General features: G+C 43.2%; 1 protein-coding gene across 2 annotated transcripts in view; it reads left to right on the top strand.

Annotated features, from left to right (window-relative positions):
- Positions 1 to 17,165, top strand: part of CDC14A (cell division cycle 14A) — a 67,421-nt gene that overhangs the window by 26,286 nt on the left and 23,970 nt on the right. For both annotated transcript variants that reach the window (XM_075286659.1, XM_075286658.1), the window contains exons 4-7: positions 7,525 to 7,617; positions 10,174 to 10,253; positions 14,288 to 14,354; positions 16,247 to 16,309. In XM_075286659.1, the coding sequence (XP_075142760.1) occupies positions 7,525 to 7,617; positions 10,174 to 10,253; positions 14,288 to 14,354; positions 16,247 to 16,309 (303 nt within the window). The remainder of the gene's footprint in view (positions 1 to 7,524; positions 7,618 to 10,173; positions 10,254 to 14,287; positions 14,355 to 16,246; positions 16,310 to 17,165) is intronic.

The following is a 17,165-nucleotide window of genomic DNA, read 5'->3' as shown; positions in this document are numbered from 1 at the left end:
GGGAGCGCGCATTCCTGATCCTGCAGTATAACTCCTCCAGGGATGGGGGTGCTGACTGACGCCAATATTTAGCAATCAAACACCGGGCAGAAGTGAGAAGAAACAGAAAAAGTCGCAGGGCCGGCTTGCGCAGTTTCAGTGGAGGGAGATTAAGGAGATCGGTTTTAGGGGATAGAGGGAGGCAAATGCCGAGAACCCGGCACAAAAGGTCCTGAACCTGAGTCCAGTAAGGGAGCAGGGAGGGACAAGACCAAAACAGATGAAAGATGTGTGCAGGGCGTGCACCACATCTCCAACAGCAATCCGGAATAGAGCTATCAAAGGAATGGAGGAGAGCCGGAGTGTGGTACCAATGCATCAACATTTTAAAGAAGTTTTCTTTATGAGTCACACAATTCGAGGTCCTGAAACCCCTGCTCCAGATAAGGGACCATTCTTCTGTCGAGATAGGTTGACCCAGATAGACCTCCCATCGTGTCATATACGAGTGTGCAGGCGGGATATCAGGTGAGGGGTCAGATAAAAAGCGATATATATCGGAAACCAGTCCTCTAGTTCCAGTGCTAGCTTTACAAATTCTCTCAAACGACGTAGGGACAGGTGCCACAGGACCCCGAAAGATAAAAGAAGCAAGGTGGGAAATCTGAATATATGTGAACTCACTGGACCCAGGAAGGCCAAAGCGGGATCGCAATTCGGCAAAAGACAGCAAAGAACGAGTCCTATGATCAATAATATCAGCGAGCCGAAAGAGGCCCGCCTTCAACCAAGGGCCCGCCACAGGCCCAGTGAGTCCAGGCGGAAAGTGGGAGTGCAGAAGGAAGGGCGTCATAGACGAGCTGGGGGAAGAAATAGGGAAACGGGACAAACAGACATCCCTGGTAAGTGCCATGGAACCCAACAAGCTATCTCTAGGGGGCGAATATGGATTAGACCATATCAATGAAGCAGGATGATGCGGAGCCAACCACAGCTTCTCAATCTCCATCCACTTAGAATAGGCATGAAGAGCAGACCAGGCCGGAATCCTACGTAGCAGAGCAGCCCAATAATATAACACCAGGTCAGGAAAAGAAAGCCCTCCCCTCGACTTCGGAGTCATCATCAGATGTCGCGAAAGCCTATGTCTCCCTCCGGCCCACACAAACCGAAGAAGCGAGCCCTGTAGCGCCCGAAGATCCTTAAGAGGAACAGGAATCGGGAGGGTCTCAAACAAATATAGCAATTTAGGCAGCACGGTCATCTTAACCGCAGCTATGCGACCAAAGAGGGACAAAGGTCAGACCCCGCCACCTGGTAAGAAGGGCCTGAACATGCCTATAAAGTGGAGGGAAATTCGCCTGATACAATTGAGAGACAGACCCAGTCAGATGTATGCCTAAGTATTTTAAGGAGGAGGACCTCCACGTATACGGAAAGGAGGCCTGAAGGCCAGCCAAGGTAGAGGGGTGAACGCGGACGGGGAGCGCCTCAGTCTTAGAAGTATTAACCTTGTAACCAGATAAACGGCCAAATTTGGTAAGAATAGCATGAAGATTGGGAAGGGAAACGTGAAGATTAGTAAGGGTAAGGAGAATATCATCCGCAAACAAAGAAAGCTTAAACTCTCTGTCACGGACTCGAACCCCAGAAACATCAGGGCACAGCCGAATGGCCGCCGCCAAGGGCTCAATGCAGAGGACAAAGAGGAGAGGTGATAGCGGGCAACCCTGTCTAGTACCGTTATACAGGCGAAACGGAGGGGAGGAAGCATGAGGAAGCTTAATCGTAGCAGAGGGGGATGAGTAGAGGCTCCGAATGGCCGACAAAAAGGGTCCCCGAAAGCCATAAGACGAAAGAGTCTCAAAGAGAAAGGGCCAGCCCAGGCGATCAAACGCCTTTTCCCCGTCTAAACTGAGTACCAACAGCTCCGACTCAGAGCGCGACGCAACGTCGATTAGATCAATAGCCCTCCTAGTATTGTCACCACCCTGACGACAGGGGACAAACCCAACTTGATCCTTATGGACCAAGGAGGAAAGACACATGTTCAGTCTAGAGGCTAGGAGCTTGGTAAACAGTTTAAGATCCGCGTTCAAAAGCGAGATAGGCCTGTAATTACGACAATCAAGATGGTCTTTACTGGGTTTCGGGATGAGTGTGAGGAAAGAGTGGGAGAGAGAATCCGGGATGGCCTCACCTGCCATAAAAGCTGAAAATAGCGAGACAAGATGGGGGAGGAGCTCTGCCCCAAACACTTTGTAATACAGGTAAGTGAGCCCATCAGGGCCAGGAGATTTCCAATTAGGAAGCTCCTGGAGAACCTGAGAGACTTCCTCAGTCGAGATAGGCATATTAAGGCAGGCCAGGTCATCGGAAGAAAGTGTGGGGAGACAACAGGAGGACAGAAAATCTTGGAGGAGTGCAGAGCGTTCCGAGGGGTCTGCAGGAAGATCCGAAGGGAGAGAATATAGTTCAGAGTAATAAGCGTGAAAGAGACGGGCTATCTCCTCCGGGTCGTAAGCCACCGCGCCATCAGAGCGTCGCAAAGCGTAAGCCGAACCCCCCTCCCGCTGATCACGCAGTTGGCGAGCTAGAAGGGTATGGGGTTTATTAGCTCGGTCATAGTAACGCTGCCTAGTGTACAGTAGCAATTTAGAAGTTTTTTGCAACAGCGCTTCCCGAATTCCTGCGCTCTTTTACTGCAAGTTCTCTTCTCTCCTTAAACCAAGATTGTGAAGAGTATAAACAATCTGTAAAAATTCATGTCATTAAAATATTAGATCTGACTACTGCAAAGTATGAACATGTCCTAAGGCACAAAATATTTTGGAAATGTTCTTATTCTTGTCCATTCGGTTCTGTATATAAACTGATGTTAAAAAGGAACAGCTAAAAAATATTTTGCATGGTCATTAACAGAATTAAAATACACAGGTTCAATAGAATGGAGCTTTCAGTGCTTTCTTCACTTGTCATTCGCTATAAATGTTGCCTAATACTTGCCAAGAGCACCAGATGTGATGGTCACCTTAGGAATATAGGCTAACAGCATGCTGGGTTGGTAGATGGAAAATCCATGTATGAATAAACAGAAGTGGATGACCCTTCACTTTCAGGAAGCCGAGGGAGGTGACACAACATGTGAACATTGAGAAGAAGCCATTTATCATGGAGTCATGCAGCCGGCGCGCTCTTCCTGTAGAAATACATTTTTCATAAGTAAACATCTATGAGATACATTGGCTTCCTGCGATCTATTATACATTTATGTACACCCAAGGATTGAACAGGATGAACAGTCAGTCATTTGAATGATTCTCCGAAATGCAGTTTACTTATTTAAAGGCTATGGATGTCTTTTGGCAGCATTTTTTTAATGCATATATTTGGCTAAAAGCATTTTTGTAAGTTTTGTTTACCATTATTTTGGCTTCTATGATTTATGGCTTCATGGATTTATTAGTGAATTATATTCTGCAGCAGTTTACTATGTCTTATAATACATAGAACCTGCCAAAGGGTGCAGAATATCTAAGAAAATTCTGCATATCTGTGCCTAATCAGAAGCGGAAAGACTTCGGCCAGAAAGTGGCTGGAAATGAAGAGGAATTTCTGATCCGCAGTGTGAATTTACCCTAAGATTAATAATAATAATAATAATATAATATTATTATTAACTACATGTGGATACATTTTTGTGAATTGTGTTTTAGGTTGATATCTAATGGGGTGCAAGTAATTGCTTTAAAGGATAATGTCTCACAGCACTTCTTACCCTTCGTTTACATCTGCGTTCGGTATTCCACATGGGGCCCCCCACGAACGAAATACCGAACGCAACTGGAAGTGGTGTGCAGTAAAAGCACACAGACCCCATAGACTATAATGGGGTCCGTGTGCTTGACACGTGCGTAGATTGCGAACTACTTTCCTGGCCACATGATCCCTGCGGACATCTGGCGGCAAGCACACAGACCCCATTATAGTCTATGGGGTCCTTGGACTTTCACTGGCACACCGCTTGCAGTTGCATTTGGTATTCCGTTCGGGGGGAAAGGGGTCCTCATGTGGACTCCCCCGGACAAAAACCAAATGCAGATATGAACGAGGGCTTACACTGGACTGACATGGCACATTTTTGCTTAAAGAGGACCTTTCACCATATCTGGGCACAGGCAGTGTTATATACTGCCAGAAAGCTGACAGTGCACTGAATTCAGCGCACTGTCGGCTTTCCCGATCCGTGCCCGGTGTAAAGCGCTATCGGTCCCGGTACCGTAGCGCTTTACAGTCAGAAGGGCGTTTCTGACCATTAGCCAGAGACGTCCTTCTGCCTCGCGGCGCCAATCGCGCTGTGCTGTGGAGCGGGGAGGAACTCCCCCCTCCCGCTCCTGATAATGCTAGTCTACGGACAAGCTGTGTGAGCAGAGGGAGGGGGCGTTCCTCCCGGCTCCACAGCACAGCGGGATAGGCGCCACGAGGCAGAAGGACGTCTCTGGCTAATGGTCAGAAACGCCCTTTTGACCATAGAAGAGCTACGGTACCGGGCCATAAGCTTTTCACACCGGGCACAGATCGGGAAAGCCGACAGTGCGCTGAATTCAGCGCACTGTCAGCTTTCTGGCAGTATATAGAACTGCCTGTGCCAGGATATGGTGAAAGGTCCTCTTTAAAAACACAATTGAGGCTGAAGCCCAGAATTGAGGAACAGCTGTGGTGTGTGTTTTTTGTTTTTGTTTGTTTTTTTTAAGCCAAAGCCAGGAGTGGATTGATTAAAGGTAGAAGTATGAGAGCTTTCTACATATTTCCCATTCCTTTTGTAGCCATTCTTGGCTTTGGCACAAACACTGCAAAATCTGCAACAAAAAAAAAAGCTGTGTTTCTGCAGATTTGTGTATTAAAAACTGCTTTTCTCCAGAAAAATGCATAAAAATAAAAGTATAAACTCAGCCTAATGGTAATTGTGTGTGCCTGTGGGTTGTACAACATCCTACAACCATTGTCTGCCAGATGTACAAAGCACTGAATGGCAATACCTTGGCAAAGTCGCCTACATTGTATGGAGCTGTCTGCTTCTGGCGTTATACATTGTGCATATCAGTGGCTGCAGCAGAATAGGCCATCAATGTCTATTATTAGACATCCCCCTATAGGCCAGGACCACATGGGTTGGGTCCATGAAAAGCAGCAGACATTGGATTCTTTTCTGGAAGGGATGAAAAGCCAATTGAACTTGCAATGAGAAATGGACATGCTCCAGGCATTGTGCCCTTCACAATATAGATGTGATTAATACACTAGTAATACACTGTAAATTGCATTTTTGGCTATACCACTGCAACTATACTATGTATTACCTCAGCTTCAGTGGAGTCCACCAGTTTCAGTGGAGTCCACTAGTTTTTTTTTTTTTTTTTTTAATTGCATTGTAGACTGTACTAATCTACCCGGCCAAAATAATTGAAACCTGACAGAACGGAGGCTGAGGCTTGGATGTATATGGCACTTTTTTTTTTTTATTTATTGCAGCAATAAGTAGTACATATTGCTATGTTAGTAAAGCTCTATACTACTGGTATCTGTGCCATTTTTTTCACGGCCATTTTGTCCATCGATTGTGTGAGTCCAGCTCTTTGCATCATTTAATAGGCTCTGCTCCACTACTTCTAGCACAGTTGTATTTTTTCCTCTAGCCTCCACCGTTCCTTAGCAATCAATGCTGTTAGTTTTGGTGCCTGATATGCCATTTAGGCTCTGTACTGTCAGGAGGGAGGTGTCGGGCAGGAGCAGACAAGGGGTGTAATTCTGAGCTCTGACACTGGCTGCTTCTGGTTGGAGATGTAAATCACACCCCCTGTCTGACACCGCCCACCTGACATTGCAGAGCTTAAATAGCACATCATACACCAAAACTACCTGCACTTGTTGCTCAGGAGCAGTGGGGGCTAGACAGAGAGTTCCAACTGTGCTGGAATCAGTGAAGTAGTGTCTAATAGATGCTAAGATCTAGAATACTGGAGATGGTGAAAGCTCCTCTGCTACTCTCATTACTGCAGTTAAAAACTGAAGACTGGTTTACACAGAGCTTTTTTTTTTGCATGCAAAGTCATCTATTGACCTTTTACAATCAAAAAGCCTATTGATATTAATGAGAACAGATTAACACCAAACCTTGGGTGGTCCCATCTATATCCAGCTCACCACAGGTGCATGGAGGTAGCGGGGATGCTGCAGACATGGAGATGAAGAGCGAATCCATCACTCCTGGGATCTTCAGATAACGGAGCCTTTATTAGGGCCTTTAAAGCTGCATGTACCCAGCAGTAGAGATTAACCCCAGCAATGTGACGAGATGTAAATGTTACATATTGTCTTGCATTAAATCTTATTCTATGCTATCATTTACTATATCTAGATTAGTTTGCTCAGCACGGTTGTGATAAAACTGGATTTTATACATTTGTGAGCTGGAGGCACCTGGATGGAGAGAGAGGATTGTATTTCTGCTGTGTCCAGGGCTTTATCAGGTGCATGGGATATCCTAATATAGAGATCCGCTTACCCGTGATCACAGTATGGGGGAAAAATATTTTTCCATAATATCAATAAATCAATCAATAAAACCGCACAACAAGATATGTAATAGAAATTGTAAAAACGTTTGCATTGGTGCTAGACCATTGCAGTTTGCAGCAGACCACTGCTATGATATATTGTAGGACTGAATAACACTATTATATACCATATCGTCATCGTTATTACCATTGATTGTAAGTAATCTCTGTTTTTTAGTAGCCAAAGGCTCACCATTAGGGTTTGTTTCACATGTGCAGTTTTTCAGGCCAAAGTCGGAAGTGGATGCAGTAGGATGGAGAAATATAAAGGAGTTACCTGGTTTCTATGGTGGCCTATCCTCCAGACAGGACATGAGTATTAGATCTGCAGGGGTGTGACACCTAGACCCACTGCAGATTACTGGTAGCGAGCCGCCCTGCGAATGTAGGTACTGCAGCACTTCTCCATAGACTTCTATAGGTCATCAATCTTAGAAACCAGATAACTCCCTGACAAAAATGCCGTGTGAACAAAGAGCAGCAAGAATAGAAGCATGCTCAAAAGTGTCATTACAAATCATAAGCCAATACTGCCAGTCCAAGGAAATATGTAATGGAGAGTTGTCTTCTTCACAGACGGCGATTTTGGACCAGAACTGCCAGGCCGCCTCAGGTTCCGGTCCAAAAGCCGGGTAGCTGAATGAATGGGCCTAGTCCGGAGGAGGGAGTGTCTTCAAGTCGAATCGCGAGGCGACTCGGCCTGAAGAACGAGCACCTCGCTTCTTCTTTCCGGGAGCCGGAAGAAATGGCTCCCGGAAAAAACTCCTGAGCGGCTCCCATTGATGTCAATGGGAGCCGTCTTTTTGGTCAGGGTTATGAGGCGGATACGGCCTCAAAAAACTACGTGTGAACTTACCCTGATACTGCAGGGATGTAAATGTGCAATCTGCTCAGTTTAGTTTCTTATATAGTGTTTTTTTTTTTTCAGTCTTTCAGTTTGTCAAGAAAGAAGATTGTCCACTACACAAGCTATGATCAGAGGAAGAGAGCCAACGCCGCTTTCCTGATCAGCGCCTATGCGGTGAGTGTTTATTAATGATGAGAATCCAAGAAGCCCGCCGTCCATTCTATACTCAGATCATGGCGGGGGGCTGTCACCTTCCCCTTGTGTGTGCGAGGAGTGATAAGTTCCTGACCTGCTGCCATTCCTTGCTAAGCCGACCCTCCCTTTGTCTGAAACAGATTCTCATTGTGCCTTGTTAATATTTTACTACAGGACAGCAATAAATAGAACAGGTCTCATATGTCAGGGTCCAGTTCAGGCTTTGTGAACTTACATAGACATCATACTGTCTGGAGCTAACCAAGCGGTGCAGGACTGGCTTGGTATTAAAAGGCTCCCCTGGTAGCAGTGCCTGGAGCTAATGCAGTTAACTCATAGTCTATATTGAGATACAGGACATTGTCATCTAAGGTAAATCTACACCGAGAGAAGATTGCCATCAGCAAAACTGTGATTCTACTTTTTGGTTTGACATCAGAGCATGCATGTGTTGTTAATGGGGAGAGGGGAATATGCCGTTGCCAGATATCTCCGGATTTGGTTTATCACCCCTAAACACACAAGGATCATTCACTGTAATTCAATGTACCAGATCCTTTTACCTGATCTCCCTCGTGCCAAAGTTAACAGGTTTGCTGTAATATGTATGAGGGGCCTTAAAGAGAACATTTCACTAGGTCTGCAAATGACCACTGGACTAGATTAGTATCCCCTAATTTATATCAACACTAAAAGGGCTTATATCTTTGGATTGGCTGAACACATTTGGATAAGGGGACATCAGATGGTGGATGTCGTTGGGTTTTTCAGACATTTCGTCCTCTTCAAATGAAGACCGGGTATACCATATAGATGGTCATTGATCTAGGTATTGGAGGGGATCCCTGTGCAGGAGAGCTGGCTCTGACACTTGTGTGCCCATTAAGGAATAGAGGGAGAACGTATGAACCCTGCCTTAGTTTTTAATTTCCTTCAGTCTTCCTGTAGAGTTCAGCGTTCTTACTCTAGGTTCACATGAGCGTTCGAGCCTCTCTGTCCCAGATTCCAATTAAAATCCTGCAAGGTCGGCTTCTCTCTCTGCTACTTTAGGCAAAAACTGTGCAGATCCCATTATAGTCTATGGGTTCTGTAGGTTTCCACATAACTGCTTTTTAAGCGGATAAGGTTTCCATCTTTCAGGTTCCCAAGTGGACCTGAAGGACGAAGACCAAATGCTGGTGTGAACCTAGCGTCAGCCAGTCTGCAGTACTGCTTTAATCTGGTAACCTTGGCCATACTGCAGTTTCATGAACAGCAGATAGCCAGAACGCCTATGTTGAAGTTGTTGTAGTGCCAAAATAGTGCTGCAGTCTTGGGATCTGTCGGGATCCTGGCAGACCAATCTCCACTGCTTGCACTATTTTCACATCTGCGTCTGGTTGCCTTTTTTTGGTCTGTCGGAGGACCATAACAATGGGCTGCTATAATAGCATGCACCGGTGGACCCCCCATTGACAATAATGGGATTCATCAAGTGTCTGATTCTTAAACTGAGAAAGCCAGATGACAAAAATTAGGCTTGCAGCTTTTTTTTATCTGGCACTTTTTGGTGGGCACCGTGACTGAGTTTCCAAACGGAGACTGTGACGCAGATGTCAACCAAGCCTAAGCCTAAGTAGATAACTTGTCTTCTAGCACTAGGACCAGTGATTTCCATGATATGGTATTTTTATGTTCTCACTAACACAAGGTTCCTACCGCAGTACAGAAAGTATACAGATTTATGCACACCAGCTTTGTGACTCTTCTCTCAGTGTTTCTTTGTGGCCTACAGCTTTTTTACTGCTTTTGCAAACTGAGCGTTTCTTACTGTCAAAGATAAAAAACAGAATGGCTAATGTGTGTGTGAACAAAGCCTAGTCAGATAGCGTTCTGTAAAGCGTGCAGTAATATGTGTGCAAAAAGATAAGATTGTGAGAGCCATAGTCAGACTGAGCCAGAATATATGGTACTGTATACTGTCAGCCAGGGTCTAATCTTTACGGTAATTTATTATATTGCCATACATACACAATACGCTCATATCCCTGATCTTCTGCACAGCATTATTCCTTCTGACCTCAATGCTGCGACATTCACCTTCCCCAGTGATATAAATGTACAGTGGATTACCTGCTATGTGTAAGCATGAAACAATCCCATGAATGCATTCTCTCCAACCTTTTAATCTCATTTTACAACCCCGCCACTGATGCCATCATGACACGGTATCCAATGTCCTTCCCTACTAGTCACATTATACTGTCGAGAGAAGTTAGACTTTATAATATAGATATATATATTTTATCTGGATCAGATTCTAGCGAGGTTTACAGAGGATTTAGGGACTTTCCTCATTATGTAATAAAGGAGTCCTTGTCATTAAGAATATTTTACAGCACCCACAATGACCTGTTCCCTTTAGTCATTCGCCGCTCTCCTGCTGGTTAGTCCGCTCCAGCATTTAGTTCATTGCATTATGTTAATGGAATAGAAAAAAATTAACAAAATATTTGTATTGACCTTTAAATCAATTTCTTTTTACTCTTGGATCAGGTTATCTACTTGAGGAAGTCCCCAGAAGAGGCGCACAGAGCACTACTAAGTGGTTCCAGCCCCCAGTACCTCCCTTTCAGGTAAGATCTATTTACCGGCATGTATTGTTTTTCGGACATATAAACACGTCAAAGAAAGTGAAAGTTTTAGAGTTCTATTTGAGCTTCATCAGACATCTCATCTGGTCAGTATTGACTTTCACCTGCGTAGCCTCCTCATTAGTATTCACTGCACTGTGATGTCATCATATAGCGACTACTAATGGAGAGGTTACTGGGGGATCCTCCATCCTGCAAGTTTTTTTTTTTTTTGTCTTGATCGGTTTCCAATAAATACAGCCATGAATGCAGTAACTTTCTGTGGTCTGGAACCTGTCAGAAACCCAGCCACAATTTCCTTATTCTGGATGGTCTATCAGACACAGGGTGCATGCACAAGAGAATAGTCTGGCCATGGCTGTATTTCAGAGGGTAGAAGGTTCCTACATTCATAGTTGTATGTATGGGCAAACAGATCAAGACCAGACTGCCACCACTACCATGGTTATAAATCATTAAGAGTTTTAGAGATTTTTTTTCTATATGGTTCTGTTCATGGGAAAACCTCTTTAATTTTTCATTGCCAATTTTTCATCTCAAACCCAGGGCCTTGTGTATGAGAGGCAGGCAGCCACAGGCTCAGCTATGCTCATATATATATATATATATATATATATATATATATATATATATATATATATATATATATATATATATATATATATATTATGTGTTAAAGTAGGAGAGTAACTTGCAAACTTGCAATTTAGTAATATTTTATAACCATTTCATAACTTTTATACACTGTATGAAAAGTTTGTCACAAATCATAGTAAGTAACAAAGACATTTAGGGTAAGTTTACATGTTTTTTTTTGGATCAGAAACCTGAGGCGGAGGCGCCGCAGTAAAAATTGCAGCATTTTACAGTACTTGCAAATCCCATGCCCACTTTGTGGAAAAAATGGCAGCGCGGACTCGCTGCGATTTCCAAAACTGTCGCGGTTTTGAAAATCGCAGCATGTCAATTTTATCTACGGATACGCTGGCGGTTTTCCTATAGATATAATTGTAACAGAAAGTCCGCGGAGGAAAACTGCGTGAACTTTCTGTTGAAAGCGCTGCGGGAAGAACCACAATGTGTTCACGCCGCGGTTCTTTCCGCAGTGCTTTCCGCCCAGTAGGGCCTTAGCCTTAGAGTATCTTGGGTTGCAGTTTCTTCATGTGGTACTTTAATTGAATGGGCACAAATGATCATTGCCATCCTGAATTAACCCCCCCAGGACCCAATGTTTGCATGGACTATAAGAGATCATTGAGTTACACAGTGCACTGCCCTGCATTTTAGAAGTGATATAGGAGCTAGCAGTATTTTCCACTAGAATGTAATGGAGAGTTTTAACCACTTAGATGTTTTCCAGGAAGATAGCTAAAAACATATAAAATGTTAAAAAAGAATTTGGGTTTCACTTACAGAAGAAGGCTTGGGGAGGCAGATGCTATAGGTAACCCTTGCTTCCAGCTTTATATGTAGAATATTTTCCACGTGTCACTCTTACCTCAGGGGATCCCATACCTGGAATTAGTTGTCGGACTCCAAATCTTATACATGGACTGCTTGTCCTCTCTTGTTGTTGCACGCATATTCTTCTTGAATAAAATTACAGTCAATATCTGAATCTATACATTAATGCTTCAAGGAAAAGGTGAATATAGTAAACTATGACTTAACACCAGGAACACAAACATACAATACATAGAATTTATCTCCAGCACCAAAATGCTCCTACCACTATCCAGGAAGGAAAAAATAGATAAATCCTGAATCAAATATCTATTGGAAGGTCAGCTTTTTATATTTTCATAAAGCGATGGCCATATGCCATTTTCACAACCCATTTTATCTACTAGGATATTTTTCAAAAATCTTTTCAAAAATTTTTTTTTTCTTTCTGCATATTGTGCCTTAAGCAGTCCAATGGTTTTATATATTAAAGCGGGTCTCTCGGCTTCAACAGCTGCTCCTTGTAAGTGCGGCCTATTACAGCCGTCAGGTCTGTGCTCCTACCATAGTAGTCAAAATGGCACGAAAAATTCACCACTAGGAACGTTGAATGAATAGACAGGCCACATGCTTTAGAAGTCTTGTGCTTTTATAAGGGGCGTATACCATATGGCTGGCAAAAAAAGCTTAAAGGGTTATTCCAGATACAGCAAGTTAGTATAGGGTGTAACTTGCTGAATACTGGGGAAGCACTGGGGCCCCAACCAGGGTGTTTTGTATCTCAGTATTAATGGAGTAACAGGTGGGAAATGCACAATGATCCATTCATTTCATTGACTGCCACCGGAGATGGCGAGTGCTGCATGCCTTCAGCGGTCCCATTGACTTGAATGTAGTGTGGCCTCGCATTTCCAACCTTCCGCTGCATTCAGATGCAGAGACCACTGACAAGACATTCTGGGATGTGTAGCTTTGTCACAGCAGGTAAGTGACCGGTGGAGACCACTGCTCTAAAACGTTTAGCTGAATCAGCAGCCATTGGCACTATACAGTGGATGGCGTGGATCCAGTATACAGTGCCCATGCCACGTGTCTGATCCCTGCCAATACTAAGGATAGCTTATCAATTGCAGCAGGCGGGACAACCCTACTAAGGGATTTTTTCCTCTTATCCTTTTGCAAGTCAGTCTTTACTATCCAGAACCTTATTTATCATCACATTGCCCTATGGACTACTGTGTCCCCTCATTCAGGTCAGATGTCCTTCATATGCCTTGAGTGAATACATGGACTTATCTTTTCATGTAGAATGACATGAGGGGCAGGAGCTGTGCTTGGGGGAGCAATGTGACTCGGGTAATGTGACAGTGACATACTGGAGAACATGAGTGCTCTGCACTTTTAATATGGATTAAAAGTTGATTTTCTTGGCAGCAAGATTGTACTTTCATACAGTGATGTTCACTATGGCGCTAATGGACCCTACAACAGTATAGAAGTGGTTTAGAAGTGATCTTGGTGGCGGTAGACTCCCTTTAAGTATTGTTGTCTGGTCCAATCCCTAATCCTTACCCCTGAGTCATCTATCCGATCACCTCTGTACACAAGGACTCCAGGAGCATCTTATTTGCAGGCTATTTTGGCTGCGCACCTTGTCCCAACCTGTTTCCCTGTCATTTATGAGTCTTTATGACTGTGTGCTTGCAATATGTTGTCTATCCTGCTCTGAACCCTCTCTGGTCTATATTGTCTCAGGGGAATTTATGGCTTTCTGGTAGCTATTATTCCTGTGTTTACACTGTGGGATATTGCGGTTACGTATTTGTCACACACCTACGTGCATACGGCATTATAGCATAATTTACACGTGATTAGTGATTACATATATACCGCAGTATTGCTTCATCTCCTGACATCTTAAAGGGATATTGTTGTGCATACAGTGCAGCCATGTCACTTATCGACGTAGGATAAAATTGGTCTGAGGTGTGGGATTTTAGTCAATATATTTGTAAATCCCAATATGTTGATAGAGCTGATATATATATATATATATATATATATATATATATATATATATATATATATATATTAAGACCTAGTGATACCCAGCTTTCAGAAAGACACATCTGCGTAATTACCCTCCAATATGGAAACGCTGTAATATATCACTGCAGGTTTTCATCTAGGAGTCTGGGAAAGCTGGGTGCTGCAATATGTCATTTGACAAAACTTCAGTTCAGGTTCTTAAAAACTGAACGACGTATTAAAAACAAATAAGTGACAGATGGAGGACGGTCTGGATACATTACCATCATATGATATTTCATTTCTAAAGCTTCCATTTATAACTAAAGCACTTTGACATCTCCTATGCATGTTAGAGGGTCCCCGGCGATCCTCATAGATTTATAATGCGGTCCACTGGGTTATGCAAAGTTGTAGGTCAAATATGCAGATGTGATCCGAGCCTATTATCATCATGTACATTAGGTTATTATGACTTTATAGCCTTCAAGGACCAGTTTTCATCGTGTTCACTAAACTGTATGACATATTCTATTTTTTTCCAGAGATGCTTCTTTCGGAAACTGTACTTATAATCTTACAATTCTGGACTGTTTGTATGGCATTCGCAAGGTAAATCCAGTTGCATATACACTATGCATGTACAGTATTTGTACTAGTGCCAACCAGACACATACTATCTGGCATTACACGTAATGATACCACTGTATTGCCTGTCTGATGTATTACTGTAGGCCTACTAAGCCTTCTGCTTCTCCATCTGTTGTAGTTTTCCTTTACTCTTCTCTTGACCTTGCACGCTACCTCCTACCCACATCCTCGTAGTGTATTTATATGTTAATGCTGATTTTAATCATTTCTATATATATTACAAATTCTGGAAATTCTGTTTAATAATCACCATCAGGACTATCGCATGTCTCTACAATTATTATTAGGCAGATGTTGCCACCTACAGGATGCGAGTGTTACTACAGTAGTCTCAAAATGTTCAAATTCTTTTAAGTCGGCATTCATTATAGGCTATAATATAGTAGATTCAGGACCACTGAACTGTAAATACAGGGCAAAAGCATGCAACCAAGCAGATAAAATACAAGAAAAAAACGATTTGTGCTTAGTAAGTAAGGCTGCTGCTGTCCGTGAATAATATCCCATCTGTAGTCACACAAGCAGATACAAATACATAAAAGGCTGGGTTCACATCTGCGTGTGAACACCGTTTAGGGATTCTGTCCCCCATTCCGCTTGAAAAATGCAAATACAATTAATGCGAAGAAGCAATTGTTTCTACCATAAGATCATTTCTGATGTCTTTCCTTCATGATATTGTGATAACACATCTCTGAATGTTACAGACCAGCAAACTGCCAAAACTTCTGTTTTTGTCGAGGCGGTGACACTTGCTGCTGATCGATTAATCAAGGGAAATTAATGATCAGCACCTCGTTGTTAATTACTCACTTAATTTCTATGGACGTGTAACTGTCTCCTTGCCTTCTATTTACTTTGCTCTGTATATTTGCACTGTTGTTATGCTTACCATATCTGTCCCTGTATTCTGCTACTGCTGTTATTCTATAATACCTTTGACATTAATTCCTATGGGAGCAGTAAGGGTGTACCGTACTTAATTTTTGACACTTGCTTCTGCATTTTGGCCAAGTTTTTCTTAATTGAATGATTGTGTAATTCCCTATGAGTTGCTGTTGTGCAGCTGAGGGTGGATTTATCTACTTTTAAGACTTTTTAAAGGGATTCCATCATTAAAATGCAGTTTTTTTTCTCACTAACATGTAGGAATAGCCTTAAGAAAAGCCATTCTTCTCCTATCTTTACATGTTTTCTCTGCTCCGCTTTTCGGTAGAAATCCCGTTTTTCTTCAGTATGCTAATGAGTTCTCTTGCAGCACTGTGAGCGGTCCCCAGCCCTCAAACAGCACTGGGGGCGTCCCCAATGCTGCACAGTACACTTCTATAGTTCAACATATTACAGAGCGTAAGCGGCCACAAAAAATTGGCTGCAGGCATGTGCAGTCAGCTCTATCCGAGGCCCGATGGCAGAGCCGACTGTGCATGCGTAGAAGTCTGAACCCAGTGGCGGAAGAAGACGCAGAGAGAGGCCGTTCCAGGCGAAGATGGAGGCGGCACTGGAGATTTTGCGAGAGAACTCATTTGCATACCGAAGAAAACCGGGATTTCTACTGAACGGCGGCGCAGAGAAGTCATCTAAAGGCAGGAGAAGAATAGCCTTTCTTAAGGCTATTCCTACGTGTTAATGAGAAAAAATTGCCTTTTAATGATAGAATCCCTTTAAGGACCAGATGTTTTCTTATGTGCTGAAAAGTGAAACCATAGAATTTAAAGTTTGCACGGTTTATATCATGACTACATGTTTGTAAGTAACAGATAAAGTTTTATACAAAGTGACTGTTTTAGATCAGAATTTTCCATAGTATATAACTGTATGTCTTTGATAACGCTACTATGTCTGTTTCTTTGTAGGCTCTTCATCTTGGGTTTTTTAACTTTGAAAATTTTGATGTGGATGAATATGAGCATTATGAGGTGAGTTTATTGTGTTGTTCCTGGAGGAATATCGAAGCCTTATTGCTCTGCCTTTTCTTTCTAAATACTTAGATCAAAACGTATAACATTACTTAACTGAAACGTACCTTTATTATATACAGTATTACAAATTGGATAAGTCCAATCCTGTGATTGGAACAACCTTTATCTGCTGCTCCGGTTCACAGGCTACCCGGGTCCCTGCCGACCTCCATTTCCTGGTGACGTCTGACCCCACATGAGATGCCTGTCCTACCAGTCACTAGCCGAGGTGGCTCATTGCTCTTGCGAGTGATTGGCTGGATGGCATCTCAGGGCACTTCCTGTGGTATCGGGAGACACCAGGAAACTGAGCTCAGCAGTGAACCAGATTGCAGTGAGGTGGGTCAGGGGGCGGAGAAACCGTTTTTTTTTTTTTTTTTTTTGGATGGACACAAAGTCCTACATGGGCCCGACTTTGTGTTTGTTCAAGAAATATGGTTTCCACGCAGAGAGACTGCATACGGACAACTGTGGTTTGCTTTAAAAACCCATTCAAATGGCTGCATTTTTAAACTTACCGCCAGCAAGCCATCCCCTATCCAGGTTTGGACGGAAACCCCTGGACGGACAGCAGACGCAAGTGTGAATGCCACGTAACCTTTTCTTAGGTCCATATGCCTTTGTTAAGCCCTATTACTTCTATTTTTATGGGCCCTAAAAACCCTTTGAGGTTAAGGCCCCACGCGCCGTAATCACAGTGCTAAAGCGCTGCGGAAAGAACCGCTGCGTGATGAAAGTTCACGGAGTTTTCCTCTGCGGACTTTCTCTTCCCATTATATCTACGGGAAAGCCGCCGACGTTTCCGTAGATATAA

This window comes from Leptodactylus fuscus, chromosome 9 (genome assembly GCF_031893055.1).
Source record: "Leptodactylus fuscus isolate aLepFus1 chromosome 9, aLepFus1.hap2, whole genome shotgun sequence".
NCBI classification, from domain to species: domain Eukaryota; kingdom Metazoa; phylum Chordata; class Amphibia; order Anura; family Leptodactylidae; genus Leptodactylus; species Leptodactylus fuscus.
This window is presented reverse-complemented; position numbering and strand designations above follow the sequence as displayed.